General features: G+C 36.0%; 1 protein-coding gene across 1 annotated transcript in view; it reads right to left on the bottom strand.

Annotated features, from left to right (window-relative positions):
* Positions 1-13,014, bottom strand: part of COL1A2 (collagen type I alpha 2 chain) — a 29,552-nt gene extending 16,538 nt beyond the window's left edge. Inside the window, exons 1-13 of the mRNA XM_075315667.1 lie at positions 12,798-13,014; positions 9,056-9,060; positions 8,617-8,652; positions 6,408-6,500; positions 6,257-6,310; positions 5,938-5,982; positions 3,856-3,909; positions 3,700-3,753; positions 3,551-3,604; positions 2,964-3,017; positions 1,916-1,969; positions 1,257-1,301; positions 196-249 (exon numbers count right to left, since the gene is read on the bottom strand). Of these exons, the coding sequence (XP_075171782.1) occupies positions 196-249; positions 1,257-1,301; positions 1,916-1,969; positions 2,964-3,017; positions 3,551-3,604; positions 3,700-3,753; positions 3,856-3,909; positions 5,938-5,982; positions 6,257-6,310; positions 6,408-6,500; positions 8,617-8,652; positions 9,056-9,060; positions 12,798-12,867 (672 nt within the window). The 5' untranslated portion in view covers positions 12,868-13,014. The remainder of the gene's footprint in view (positions 1-195; positions 250-1,256; positions 1,302-1,915; positions 1,970-2,963; positions 3,018-3,550; positions 3,605-3,699; positions 3,754-3,855; positions 3,910-5,937; positions 5,983-6,256; positions 6,311-6,407; positions 6,501-8,616; positions 8,653-9,055; positions 9,061-12,797) is intronic.
* Positions 13,015-13,413: the final 399 nt, after the last annotated feature.

Raw genomic sequence — 13,413 nt, 5'->3', positions numbered from 1 at the left:
ACACTCCCCTATACCGCCAAGTGTCCATCTCTGACATAAAGTCGTAAACTCTGGTCTTCAAATGTAACAGTTTTATGGAATATAATTATTAATATGAGTACTACTACGGTAATAGTTTACAATATTTCTGTATCATTTTGTCTAATTAATTAATATTTTTAAAAAGTGATTATTTTAGTGTATTAATTTACTTACAGCGGGGCCTGATGATCCAATACGACCTCTCTCACCAGGGAGACCACGAGCACCCTTTAATATAAACGCAGAAAAAAAAATATGTTAGTATTTATATTAAATATAATCTAAAATGGAAACAATGTAGAAGACATTAGAATTATTATTTTAGACATTTTATAATTTAGACATTACTATATTATTACTATACTAGTAAGAATAACTAAAATAGATACATATTTACAAAAAAAAATGTAAAAATATAGAATTTATATCAAAATTAAAAAAGGTAAAAAAGTTAAAATATTATAATAATATAGTGAAAAAATAAAGTAGTAAATAAAGTAATAATACAATCTATTACCAATATCAATATAATATAATGATAAGAAACAAAATAAAATAATAGTCAACAAAATATTCTTACATTTTATTTTTACTATATTATAATGTTACTTCTTGACGATTTGTTGTGTAAGAAAATTATATTATTGTCTTTATATTTATTACTGTATTATACTATTTATATTTAATTAACATATAAAATGTTATCTTACTGTATGATAATAAAATATAATAATAATATGTTAATCAAATATAAATAGTATTATAGAGTAATAAATATAATGATAATAATGATAATAGAATTTTATTATACAAAAAATTGTCAAGAAATAGCATTATAATATAGTAAAACAATAACATGTATTATTATTATTAATAATAATAGTAATAATTTTAACTAAATATAAAGAGTATAATACAATAATAATAATAATAATAATAATGTGTTAATTCAATATAAATAGTATAATACAATAATAATAATAATAATAATATAGTAAAATTATGAAAAGACCAAAATAGTAAAGAAATAATATTATAATATAGTAAAACAATAACATGTAATAATAATAATAATAATAACAATATTAATAATACTACTAATACTACTACTACTACTACTACTACTACTAATAATAATAATAATAATAATAATAATAATAATAATAATAATTATTATTATTATTATTATTATTATAAAAATAATAATAGAAAAACTATGTAAATTTAATACTTACAGCCTGACCTGGGGATCCATTTTCACCATTGGCACCATTCTCACCCTATAGGAAAAATAAAATATGTACATACATAAACAACCATTACTGATGTGAGTTTAGTGTAATCGTAGTCAGGCCCTGCCCCATAATATCCATTATTGTGACATAACTTCCTGCCTTTCTGGATATAAATATATTCAATAGCTTTAAGTCATGCAGAAACTAAAAACTCCTGTCTAGTTTTATTAAAGGGAGCTGAACTTGAATACCAAAATGATTAGAACTGAGCTGCAATACCAGGTCCAACCTGTGAAAAGGTGTGGCGCTGTGTTTGAATTCAGTCATTGTTTTGCTAATCTTGTATTGTTTAGTAAATGAGGTTATACAGGATCTCATACTACATCATTCAAGACCGCGGCTTAACAGGATTAATAGGCTACAATCAGTGAGAACTGAATTTCCCACCCGCCATCTTGATTGCTATTGTGCTATATAATTGTTTTATACTTTTTTACCCTTTTAATGCAGAGCAGGTTGCGGTCCCATTTACTAGTTTATGCTTCGATCCTAACATTTCTTTGTTTTTCTACTGCTGTCAAAAATATTTACATTTCCCACTCATTTTTTTAGAGTTGATAGCCAAGTGTCCATCCATTGTTGATGATAAGAATAGATACCTTATTACCAGAGGCACCAGAAACTCCCTTCTGTCCATCACTGCCAGTGTGTCCCTGAAATAAATGAAAAAGGTCAGTTCATCCATCTGCCAAGCAAAACCAAAGCATTAAATTAACTGGTAGATTGTACTCTTGTATTGCGAATAAGGAGGGGCAGGTAGGCCAATGTCCCATGGTCAGCACCACTTGGGAAGACCCAGCACAAAAAGTCATCCTCATCTCAGCTTGTGATCACAATCGGATAACAGTAACCCCACCCAACACCCTCTAAATATGGCCAAACGTGCTGCTAATCACTTCTAGTGGTGGCTATACCCTTTGAAAACAAAAAGATCCAGTGAGTTCAACATGGTCACTCTATTCTCCCAAGACCCTTATGGAGAGTAAGGCAGCCCCAGCACACATATTAAAGCCAAAATCAATAGGTTTGGTCAAGTCTAAAATTAATGTGGGTTCTTGGCACTATCTACATCAGTACCGGATGCCAAATAAGAAGGGGCAAGTGGGGCAATGTCCCATGGCCAGCACCACTGGAGAAGACCCAGTACAAAAAGGTCATCCTCATCTCACTTGTGATCACAATCGGATAACAGTGACCCCACCCAACACCCCCTATATATGCCCAAACTTGCTGATAATCACTTCTAGTGGTGGCTATACCCTTTGAGAACAAGAAGATCTGGTGAGTTCAACATGGCCTCTATACTCTCCCAAGACACTAGTGAAGAGTAAGGCCAAAATCAACGGGTTTTGGTAGTCTAAAATGAATGTGGGTCCTTGGCGCTACCTACATCAGTACCGGCCCACATCACAAGTCAGTGACATGTCGTATACTACAATGTAAAAATACATCACTGTCATCATGACAGAACTTATCAGAGATAGATCTATACACATATTCTCTTTTTTACTCCTCCACAAAAGTGGAGGGGCCCCAATCCAAAGTTTTGAACATAGTCCACCACCCACATGAGTTACGTCATTCTACCGGAAGTGATAGAACTCATATAGCCCTGTGTTGCCCCCATAAAATAAGAATAATACTTACTCTAATGCCTTTGAATCCAGGGAGACCAGGAGTTCCAGGGAAGCCACGGGCACCCTAAAAGATAATAACGGACCACACTTTACATTAATATCTCTTTTTTAATGATCTGGATATATTGTTTAGGGATAGGGCCTGCATCAATATCTGGATCGAATGGTTGAAACCATTGAGCACTTTCATAGTTTGGAGAACCTCAACCATTTTTCCCATACTGGCTCCATTCATAAGTACAAATGGACCATCTCTTAGGGTAGATTTTTGGTGGGTGGGTAGGGCCTGCATTATTATCTGGATCGAAGGATTGAAACCAATGAGCACTTTCATAGTTTGGAGAACCTCAACCATTTTTGCCATACTGCTCCATAATACAAAATGAATAATCTGCTTCATAATGCAAATGGACCATCTCTTGGGGTAGATTCTTGGTGGGTTCACGATGCCAATTAATATAAGGTAATGACGAATAATGGACCCTTAAAACTTTGCAAGTCCATTTAAAATTTCAGTTTTGGTTGATGGAGCCCCTCAAATGGCAAGTCAAAGGGATAAACACAGAGGACTGAGATATGGAAGTGTTGATCTCATACCTGAGGACCAACTGGGCCTCTCTCGCCAGGTCTTCCAGATTTGCCAGAGTGACCCTAAAATTACCAAAGCAAAATACAATTTTAATTAACACAACTAATAGTAATATTATAATAACTTAGAATCTCACAACTTGATCCTCAGAACTTACATCATCACCGGCTTTTCCTGGGGGTCCAGAGGGGCCTCTGGAACCTACGGGACCCTAAAAATACAAAAAGATGTGACGTTGATGGGAATATCATTTTTAACTTTCTTCTTCTTTAACTTCATAATGTGTTAATATTATTTTTTATGAGGAACTTACAGTTTGACCGGGTTCACCAGGCTCTCCTGCCAGTCCTTGGAAACCTTGAGAACCCTACAAAAAACACCAAAAAGATTAGAAAGGGAATGAATGATAGATAAAAGCATCTGTCCAGTAATGGTAGCCGCCATTAAAAGAATCCTCTGCATAGCAAGTATACATTGTCCCTTATGTTCCTTTTTTGAGAACTGTGTTAACACTTATCCCAAAATCTCATTACTCATCCCATGATTACTATATATTTGTCTCCTACATGTGCCTTACATTACATGATCCTCATACAAATGCTTCATAGCCCCTATTCCAGACACACAGGATTCTGATCCATGAGCTTTATTACCTTTTCCCCAAAACTTTCTGTAATTTCTCTTCCTTAATTTAGCACCTCTATCTAAGAAATCCATCATTACCATCTACAGCTTTACTATACAAAATCTACATAACGCTTATGCCAGAAATTTAATTTATTCCAGAGCTAGCCTTATCCAAAATTTCTATCACCCTTACTCAAGAGTTACCCTTGTCCAAAATATCTATCCCCTTATTCCAGAGCTACCCTTATCCAAAATATCTATCACCCTTACTCAAGAGCCACCCTTACCTAAAATTTCTATCACCCTTTCTCCTGACCTAACCTTATCGAAAATATCTATCATCCTTACTCCAAAGATTTTACATCCTTATTCAAAATTTCTATCACTCTTACCCCAGAGCCTTTATACCCTTATCAAAAATTTCTATCACTCTTACTCTAGAGCTACCCTTATTCAAAATTTCTATCGCTCTAACCCCAGAGCCTTTATACCCTTATCCAAAATTTGTAATCACCCTTATTCCAGAGCTACCCTTATCCAAAATTTTTATCACGCTTATTCCAAAACTACCCTTATCCAAAATTTCTATTACTCTTGCTCCAGAGCTACCCTTATCCAACAATTCTATCACCCTTACTCCAGAGCTACCCTTATCCAAAATTTCTATCACCCTTACTCCAGAGCTATCCTTATCCAAAATTTCTATCCCGTTATTCCCAAGCTACCCTTATCCAAAATTTCTATCACGTCTGCTCCTGACTACCCTTATCCAAAATTTCTATTACCTTTACTCCAGAGCTACCCTTACCCAAATATTTCTATCACCCTTACTCCAGAGTTACCCTTATCCAAAGATTTTATCACCCTTATTCCAGAGCTACCCTTATCCAAAATTTCCATCACGTTTGCTCCTGACTACCCTTATCCAAAATTTGTATTACCTTTACTCCAGAGCTACCCTTACCCAAATATTTCTATCACCCTTACTCCATAGTTACCCTTATCCAAAGATTTTATCACCCTTATTCCAGAGCTACCCTTATCCAAAATTTCCATCACCCTTGCTCCTGACCTACCCTTAACCAAAAATTCTATCACCCTTACTCCAGAGCTACTCATCCAAAATTTCTATCACCCTTACTCCAGAGCGATCCTTACTTAAAATATCTATCCAGAGCTTTACCACCCTAACCTTATCCTAGAATAGCATCACCCATACCCCAAATCTTTGCTACCCTTATCCAAAAGCTACATCACCCTTACCCCAGGGATTTCTATCCTTATCCAAAAGCTACATCACCCTTAACCCAGAATTTTGGCTACCCTTATCCAAAAATTGTATCACCTTCACTCTATCCAATGGTTACTTTACCCTTACCCCAAAGCAATCCTACCCTATTCAATGAATATAAATCACAGTTAACCACCGAGCTTTACAACCATGTCCAAAGTTCATTACCTTTGTCCAAATTCTCCATTACCCTTACCCCGGAGATTTCCTCCTCTCTTACTATAAAGCCTCCTTACATTACTCCCTATACAATAACTTCATCCTCCCTTCTCCCCGATGTAGATCTATAGGGAGAACAATATATTCTGAAGCTTCACCTCCCTTATCCCAGTTATCGCTTATTAGTTCCAGCTCTGCAATATTCCTAATCTTAAAGCTACTTCTTTTTGTGAGTTCCCCATAATTTTTTTTAACCAAACCTATTCATTATTTTAAAAATATTAGCACATATAGTCTGTTAGATAGTGATATACTTACAGGTGGTCCGTTGGATCCTGGAGGGCCTCTTGGTCCCATGATACCCTACAAAACAAAATAAAATGTGATTTATTGTTAGCAACTCCTTAGTAATATCTGATCTATATTTTTTTACTATTTCTAGTTCTCTAAAATATCCATATACTAAATATGGGCTCGATCAAGTAAACAGTATGGGTATTGCAGCTGCCAACCCGAAGACCCATCTTCATCCGCCTTAAATGAGCATCAAGCTATGCTATCACTAGCTACATCTATGGCAAGATAAAACCCAGAACCGGCCTTACAAGCACTATTTTGCAATATGTATGGTTCTCACCTGAGGGCCGGGATCACCGCCAGCTTTGGATGCGTCAAATTGAGCTGCAAAATTCTAGTAGAGAGAAGAATATATTTTTTAATCAATATTTTCAGTTTTTTATTTTATTTTTACATTCTTTTTTATTTTTGCTATAAGTTTAATGTCTTACTCCGCCAAGTCCAGGGGGTCCAGGAGGGCCTGCGGGTCCGGGTAAGCCTGGGAGTCCATCATCGCCATCTCTGCCTGGTCTTCCTGGTAGGCCCTGGGAAAGATTAATGTGGGTGGCTTACTACTGAGTTGTGCTAATCTGTACCACGTCTTATCAATCTCGCATTTTTTTTTACACTCAAAACTTAGTTGGACATGAAAATGCTAGGTGCTCAGCTCAAAAGGTTACACCAAAAGCTGTCCCTAAGAGGAAGACTAAAATTGGGGGAAAAAATGGATCCAACATTCAGCCATGAGCAAAGGCAGTTATGTTTATAACCATAGGCCAACCTGTTTGGCCAAAAGATGACCTAGGTCTAGTGGTTCAACCATTAGGTTGGATGTTTGGTCCTAAAAAGTAGTAATTATACCCACCACTGAGAATACATGAACTTTGTAAGCCAGTTGCCTTGTTAACTTGATTTTCAAGCCTGGATATTAGAGCACTTTCTTCAAGGAGGTCTGGTGTCTACACACATGTCCATATGGTCTACATGGACTATACGGAAGTCTACACAAGTAGCTAAGCTACATGTATAGAATTCCATATAGTCCCTATAAAACAGTCTTAACCTGAAAATTAATGTTGGCTCATTGATTTATAATTAAATTTAAGCTTCCCCATGTCAACATTGTCCTAAAGCTTGGATCTTGTAAGATGCTCTTCATGGAGGTCTTGTGTCTACATACATGTCCATATGGACTATATGGAAGTCTAGAAACATAGCCGAGTTATGTATAGACTATTCATGTAGCTTGGCTATGGTTTTAGACTTCCTCATAGGCTATGTCCAGATGGAGTACTCACAACCTGCAGACTAAAGTTGACCTCGAGACTATAGTACAAAGTTTAGCCATTTGTTATGTCAACCTTGTCCTAAAGCCTGGAAGTTGAACAAAGTTCTTCATTTAGGTCTGGTGTCTACACAAATCACTGAGCTACCTGTATGGACTTCCACATTGTCCCTATAAAGCAGTCCCAAACTGAAGATTAAAATTGACCCATAGAGTTTATTACAAAGTTTAGGCATTCCCTGTGTCAACCTTGGCCTAAAGCCTGGATCTTGGAAGAAGTCCTTCATTAAGGTCTGGTGTCTACACAAGTCACTAAGCTACGTGTATGGACTTCCATATTGTCCCTATAAAGCAGTCACAACCTGAAGACTAAAGTTGACCCATAGAGTTTATTGCAAAGTTTGGGCATTGCCTGTGTCAACCTTGTTCTAAAGCCTGGAACTTAGAGGAAGTTCTTCATCACAATCTGGTGTCCAAATGGACTATACACAATGATTCATACAGTACAGTTTTAATCTTGGGACTAAAGGTGACCCAGGGACTATATAGAGTTTAGGCTCTTTTCATACACAGGGGCAACTACTCTTACATCTCATTAAACTCAATTTCAACCGGTAACAAAGTATAAAGAGAAAAAAGATCGTCAATATACCTTCTCTCTTTAGATACAAAGATCATCAATATACCTTCACTCTTAGATACAAAGATCGTCAATATATCTTCACTCTTATACATACTCTGATACATATATGGAAAGTTTATCTCAGTGGACTGTAACCATTGGCCTTCCAGATGCTAGTAAACTACAATTCCATGTAGCATGCTGTGAGTTGTAGTTACCATGTGGTAGATAACTGTTTTATTTCATTATAACTGTCTAACACTATGGCTTCATACCCATTTGTATTGTGTTTTTTCTTTTTTTTTGCTTTACAAACTTGTTTTGTTGCTTTATATGCGTAGATGTGTATTTTCATGCTTTTTTACCCATATATCAAAGCCAATTGGAAAACACATGAAAAAAACACATGCACTACTAAACACTAAATAGCTACATTTCCTATTCTCCTAATGAAATTTTTTTGTCTTTTAAAAAAAAAAGTCAAAATGCAACAAATGTTTGATAAATATGCCCAGAGACGTAACAGTTTTGTAAAAAAAAATGTCCAAAAATAAGAATTAGAATAAAAAAAAAAAGAAATTCCATAGAAGCTGACTTTATGGCTTTGATTTAAAAAGTTGAATGTTTTCATTTAAAATTATTAAAAAAAATAAAAAAATAAAATAGAATATTGTAAACATTGAATTCTGAATATTTACTATCACGCCCTCTACTGGTGGAAAATTAAGAATCGCTAAGTGGTTTTGCTCCTTACCTGCTCTCCTCTTGGGCCTCTATCTCCTCTTGCGCCCTGCAGATAAAAACAGGCGTGAACACGTCAACAAATTGAATAATCGCGACCGCCTGCGGCAGAAAAAGCCAGGAAGAAGCTGAACGATGCCATCTGCAGCCATTAAATGGTTAAATATTGCTGAACCTATGGGCTGAGACCAGTTAATGTCTGAGGTCAGACCATACAACACCCAAAGCCATTACCATAGCACGCATATAAATATATACATGACGTTTTGTAACCCAGCATTGGTTACAGATGTAGCAGAGCTGAGCTTGTCAAGCGCAGCAGCGCTCAGCTGAGTTGAGCTCATTCTAATGTTCTACCTGTCGATTTGCATGGGACTGCAAGAAAGCTTTTCACAATGTGCAAGGAGTTATATCATGATATCACTAAAAATGTTAAAGCCATACAAACTCACCTCTGCTACATCATGTATATCATATACATTGCATCCAAAATGTCAATCAAAGCAAAGCATCTTCTTCAATTTGTTTCAATCCCGAAACAGCCCCCAGCCCCATTACACTACCAAGGTCTGCCCCGACCTGCTCGCAGCTGTCGCCCGAGGCACCACATTCCACCAAATCCAGACAGGGAAAAGCTAAGCTTGTATATATATATATATATATACATATATATATATATATATATACACACACACACAGTATATATATGTAAATAAATATATATCTATAAAAAAATATATATGTATACATCTATATATATATATATGTATATATACATCTATATATATATATATATATATATATATAAAAATAAAAAATATATATATAAATGTAGCAGAGCTGTATTTGTCATTTAATACTTTGGATGTGCATTGGATATGCAATGTATTAGCCTTAAGTAGCAAATATGACCTGGACTCCTATGGAAGTGCATTGTGATCAGATAATGCAGTCCCATGTAAAATCCACTATCACAATAAGTTTTGGGGAAAATGACAAACTCAGCTCTGTTACATCTGTATCTCTCGATACTGCAAGATAATAGAGACAATTCCTTACCCCTTGCACCTAGAAACAATGGAAAGGTAAAAAACAAACAAAAAGAGAGTAAGAAAAAATCCAAAATTTGCAAAACTCCCCCTCCCCCAGAAATACTGGTAAAAATGTCCAGCCACCACAATACATTCCAGGCCCACAGATGTTTTCTGTTAGTTTTATGACTATTCCTTATGACAAATCCCCTGATCCCATGGAAAGTAAGGACAGGAGACAAGAAAATGGATTTCCAGCATGAAGAAAAAAAAAAGAATCCCAAAAAGTTGTAACTTTGTATCCGCACCTGAGCAGATCCATAGGAAAGGTGCAAATGAGATCATACAAATCCAGCGCAGAACGCTACATTGGAGCTATAGGGACTGTGCCATGTTGCCCCCTATATGAGAGAGCCCCCAGGTAAAGCCAACCCACACACCCCGTCTGGGTGGGCTCATTCCAGCCAACATGTCGGTCATCCATGGGGTACCCAACACCGGCCCTGAGTAGAGCCCATCCCATTGGTCTAATCTAAGAAAATATACAAATGCACATGGGAAATCAAAAATGGAAAGGTAGAAATTACTGACCTGATCTGTGCGGGAGACGAGGAGAGAAAAAAGGGAGGGGAAAAAATAAAATTAATAGTTAAGTAACCTTGTTTTGGAAGTAATAAAATAATGATCATATAAATAATAATAATAATAACAACAGATAATATTGCTAATAACAATAAATTACAATAATAAAAATAATAAAATCAAATGAATAATAATAATAATAATAATGGTAATAATAACAACAAATAATATTAATAATATCATAAATAATAATAATTATTAGTATTTATATTTTAGTAATATTATTTGGTTATATTATTATTATTATTATTATTATTATTAACACCAAATAATGTTACAAAAACATAAATTATTACTACTATTAAATAATAGTAATAATAATGATAATAATGATGATAATAATAATACAAACAAATAATATTACTAATAACTAAGGATAATAATAATAGTAATATAATAACATCAAATCATATGCATAATAACAATTATTATCATTATTGTTATTAATAAAAAAAATAATATAAATAATAATACAAAATATTATTAATAATAATATAATGCAATAAATGTAAGCTGGGGCTTACAGTAATTATTTTGTCTATTACATATGATAATAATAGTAATAATAATAACAGCAATATAATATTGGTAAAACGAATAAGAACACATATAAAAAATATAAATATTCTTATTATAAAAAAAATTATAATAATAATGGAAAATAGTGATGAATATGACTAATATAATAAAACAATAATAGATGTAGAACTACTATAATGATGTAGTGAGATATAATAATACTATTATAAAATCGTAAAATTAAGATAATAATAATAATAATAATAATAATAATAAAATGTATAAACTAATGTTACAATATCTTGGTTATAAATAAAATAGCTAAAAATATTATATTGTGTATTAATTTTATAAGAAACTAAATCTGCAGTCTAACATCTGTTTTAGAACTACAAAGCCCAGCATGCCACGTTAACCCCCTGGCACACGTTGCAGCCATCTGTCAGGGGTGGTTCCACCTTATTAGCGCAGTTTCAGGCCATTTCAGGGGTGTCATATCTCTATCTGCAGGTGTAGGGGGTTGCTAGATACAGGTGTAGGGGGTCTCTATCTGCAGGTGTAGGGGTCTCTAGCTGCAGGTGTAGGGGGTCGCTAGGTACAGGTGTAGGGGTCTCTAGCTGCAGGTGTAGGGGTCTCTAGCTGTAGTTGGGGACTTATCACCCAATGAAGATTTTTTTGCTCTCAGGGCAGATCATAGGGGGATCACATTCTGTTAATTCACCTATAAGTAATATATCTTGTGGCTGTATCTGCATATTATTCATGGACTCTGTAGACTCTGTTCATGTCTCATCTACTTGGAATAGGGGTGCTGTTTAATAATAAAAACCCTGCAACTTAGGGTGCAAAACACAGATGTAGCAGAGCTTAGTTTGTATCTAAACATCTGAGTATTTTATTATTTTAGGTACCTGCAATGTGGGTAAAACCAATACACATTATACAACTAAAATAATTTGTCCCTAATGACAAACTCAGCTCTGCTAGATCATCACAGGTCTATATCTAATATATATTGCTCAAAGAAATAAAGGGAACACTTAACACAATGGTATTTTAGTGTTCAATTTATTTTTTTTTTGAGCACTTATAAAACACAGGAGGCTGCAATACTGCACAATGCCCACTAGAGGGCGGGGTATTCTCAGCTCTATGGCCCCTGTGAATTCCTAAGGGAACCAGTCTGTACTTGGAGATGCCTGGAAGCAGCTGTGGGAAAAGTCAGAGATCATGTGCATTAACTCTTCACCTGCCTAGTGCTGGTGAGCAATGCATGGCTATAGTCTAGGAGGTCATGTGGAACTACAGGTTCCAGCAGAGCTGCCCACTGCACATAGGATATGCTATAACATATGATTTATGCTGCAGTAATACCTTAATATTGCAATACACCTTGCCTAGGAGTGATTTACCTGCAGATGAGCCATTAGATACAATGGCACATAACTGAATGATATTTAGGTGCACATTGTAGGATAATCTGTAAGCTTAGGGCTCAGGTTTGCCCTGAAGTTGCAGACATAGATTTTTCTTTGGTGATGTAATGTCTGCTTTATGTAACATTGCTGTTTTACGATGACAAGCACAGGAATGGCAAGGAATTAAAGTATAAGAAATCAGCTACCTGCATTACACGAGTTGGCCGCTAGATGGCGCAGACGTACAGGCTTAGCCGCCGGCAGACAATACAGTACAACGCCCTGGACTTCCAGATGCGCAAAGTACCAAAAACTTTTGTCCTATCCATCCCTAACTCCTACACAAATACCACAAAGCAGGGCTGCATCTTATTTCTCCTTATTTCTCTTTTCAAATGCCTTAAATACAGCGCATTTTATGACAATCCCTTTAAGCACATTCTGGAGCCATGAAACATCTGTTGCAGGGCACAATGCTACTTATAACCCACACTGCATCCATAAAACTTGCAAGAAAGTCTCCAGCCAAAAGCTATGTAGACCTAGCTGCAGACTTGAGAAGAAGAATAGGGGAAGGCACTTACTTTGACATGTTACTAGGTAAGTAGTCACTGCAAGCAGCAACAGAGTCCGTAAATCCACAAAGCTGAGCATGGCTAGTGGTGGCTAGTCATGCAGACTCCTTGTGAGAAGGTGGTACTGCTTAGATCCTGTGGGTTGCTGGCATGCAGTGTTGTTGAGTTACTCCAAACTTTGCAGAAACCTGCCGCCTTGATGCTAAGATAATAATGCCTGGTCCTCCCCATATATACAGCAGGAGGTTCCCTCAGCTCAGAGTCATCAGGAGCCAGCAGACCAATGAGGAGGGGCTGAGCCTCGCATCTCCAGCCTTCCCCACCACTTTTGGCAACAAAGGAGAGGTGGTGACGAAGGCAATGCTGTTGTTAAATTAGTTCCATTCTTTTGAGGACGTGGACAGTTTAAAAAAGATTTCAACTTTTTTTTTTACTTGAAATTGCAGGTTTTGTCTTTTCCAGCAGAACTATTGAGGAGATGGTGAGGCCTCCTGGTGGTGGCATCAGATGGCAAGTCCTCGACTAATCACTACCACTGCTGCAGGTTGTGTCTTTTCCAGGGATGGATGACTGGTGACTGGTAGACACAGGGACGGACACAGAAAGAAGAGGGTCCCTGAGCCTA

This window comes from Anomaloglossus baeobatrachus, chromosome 6 (assembly GCF_048569485.1).
Source record: "Anomaloglossus baeobatrachus isolate aAnoBae1 chromosome 6, aAnoBae1.hap1, whole genome shotgun sequence".
Classification (NCBI taxonomy): domain Eukaryota; kingdom Metazoa; phylum Chordata; class Amphibia; order Anura; family Aromobatidae; genus Anomaloglossus; species Anomaloglossus baeobatrachus.
The sequence above is the reverse complement of the archived record's forward strand: the minus strand, read 5'-3'. Positions and strand labels throughout refer to the sequence as shown.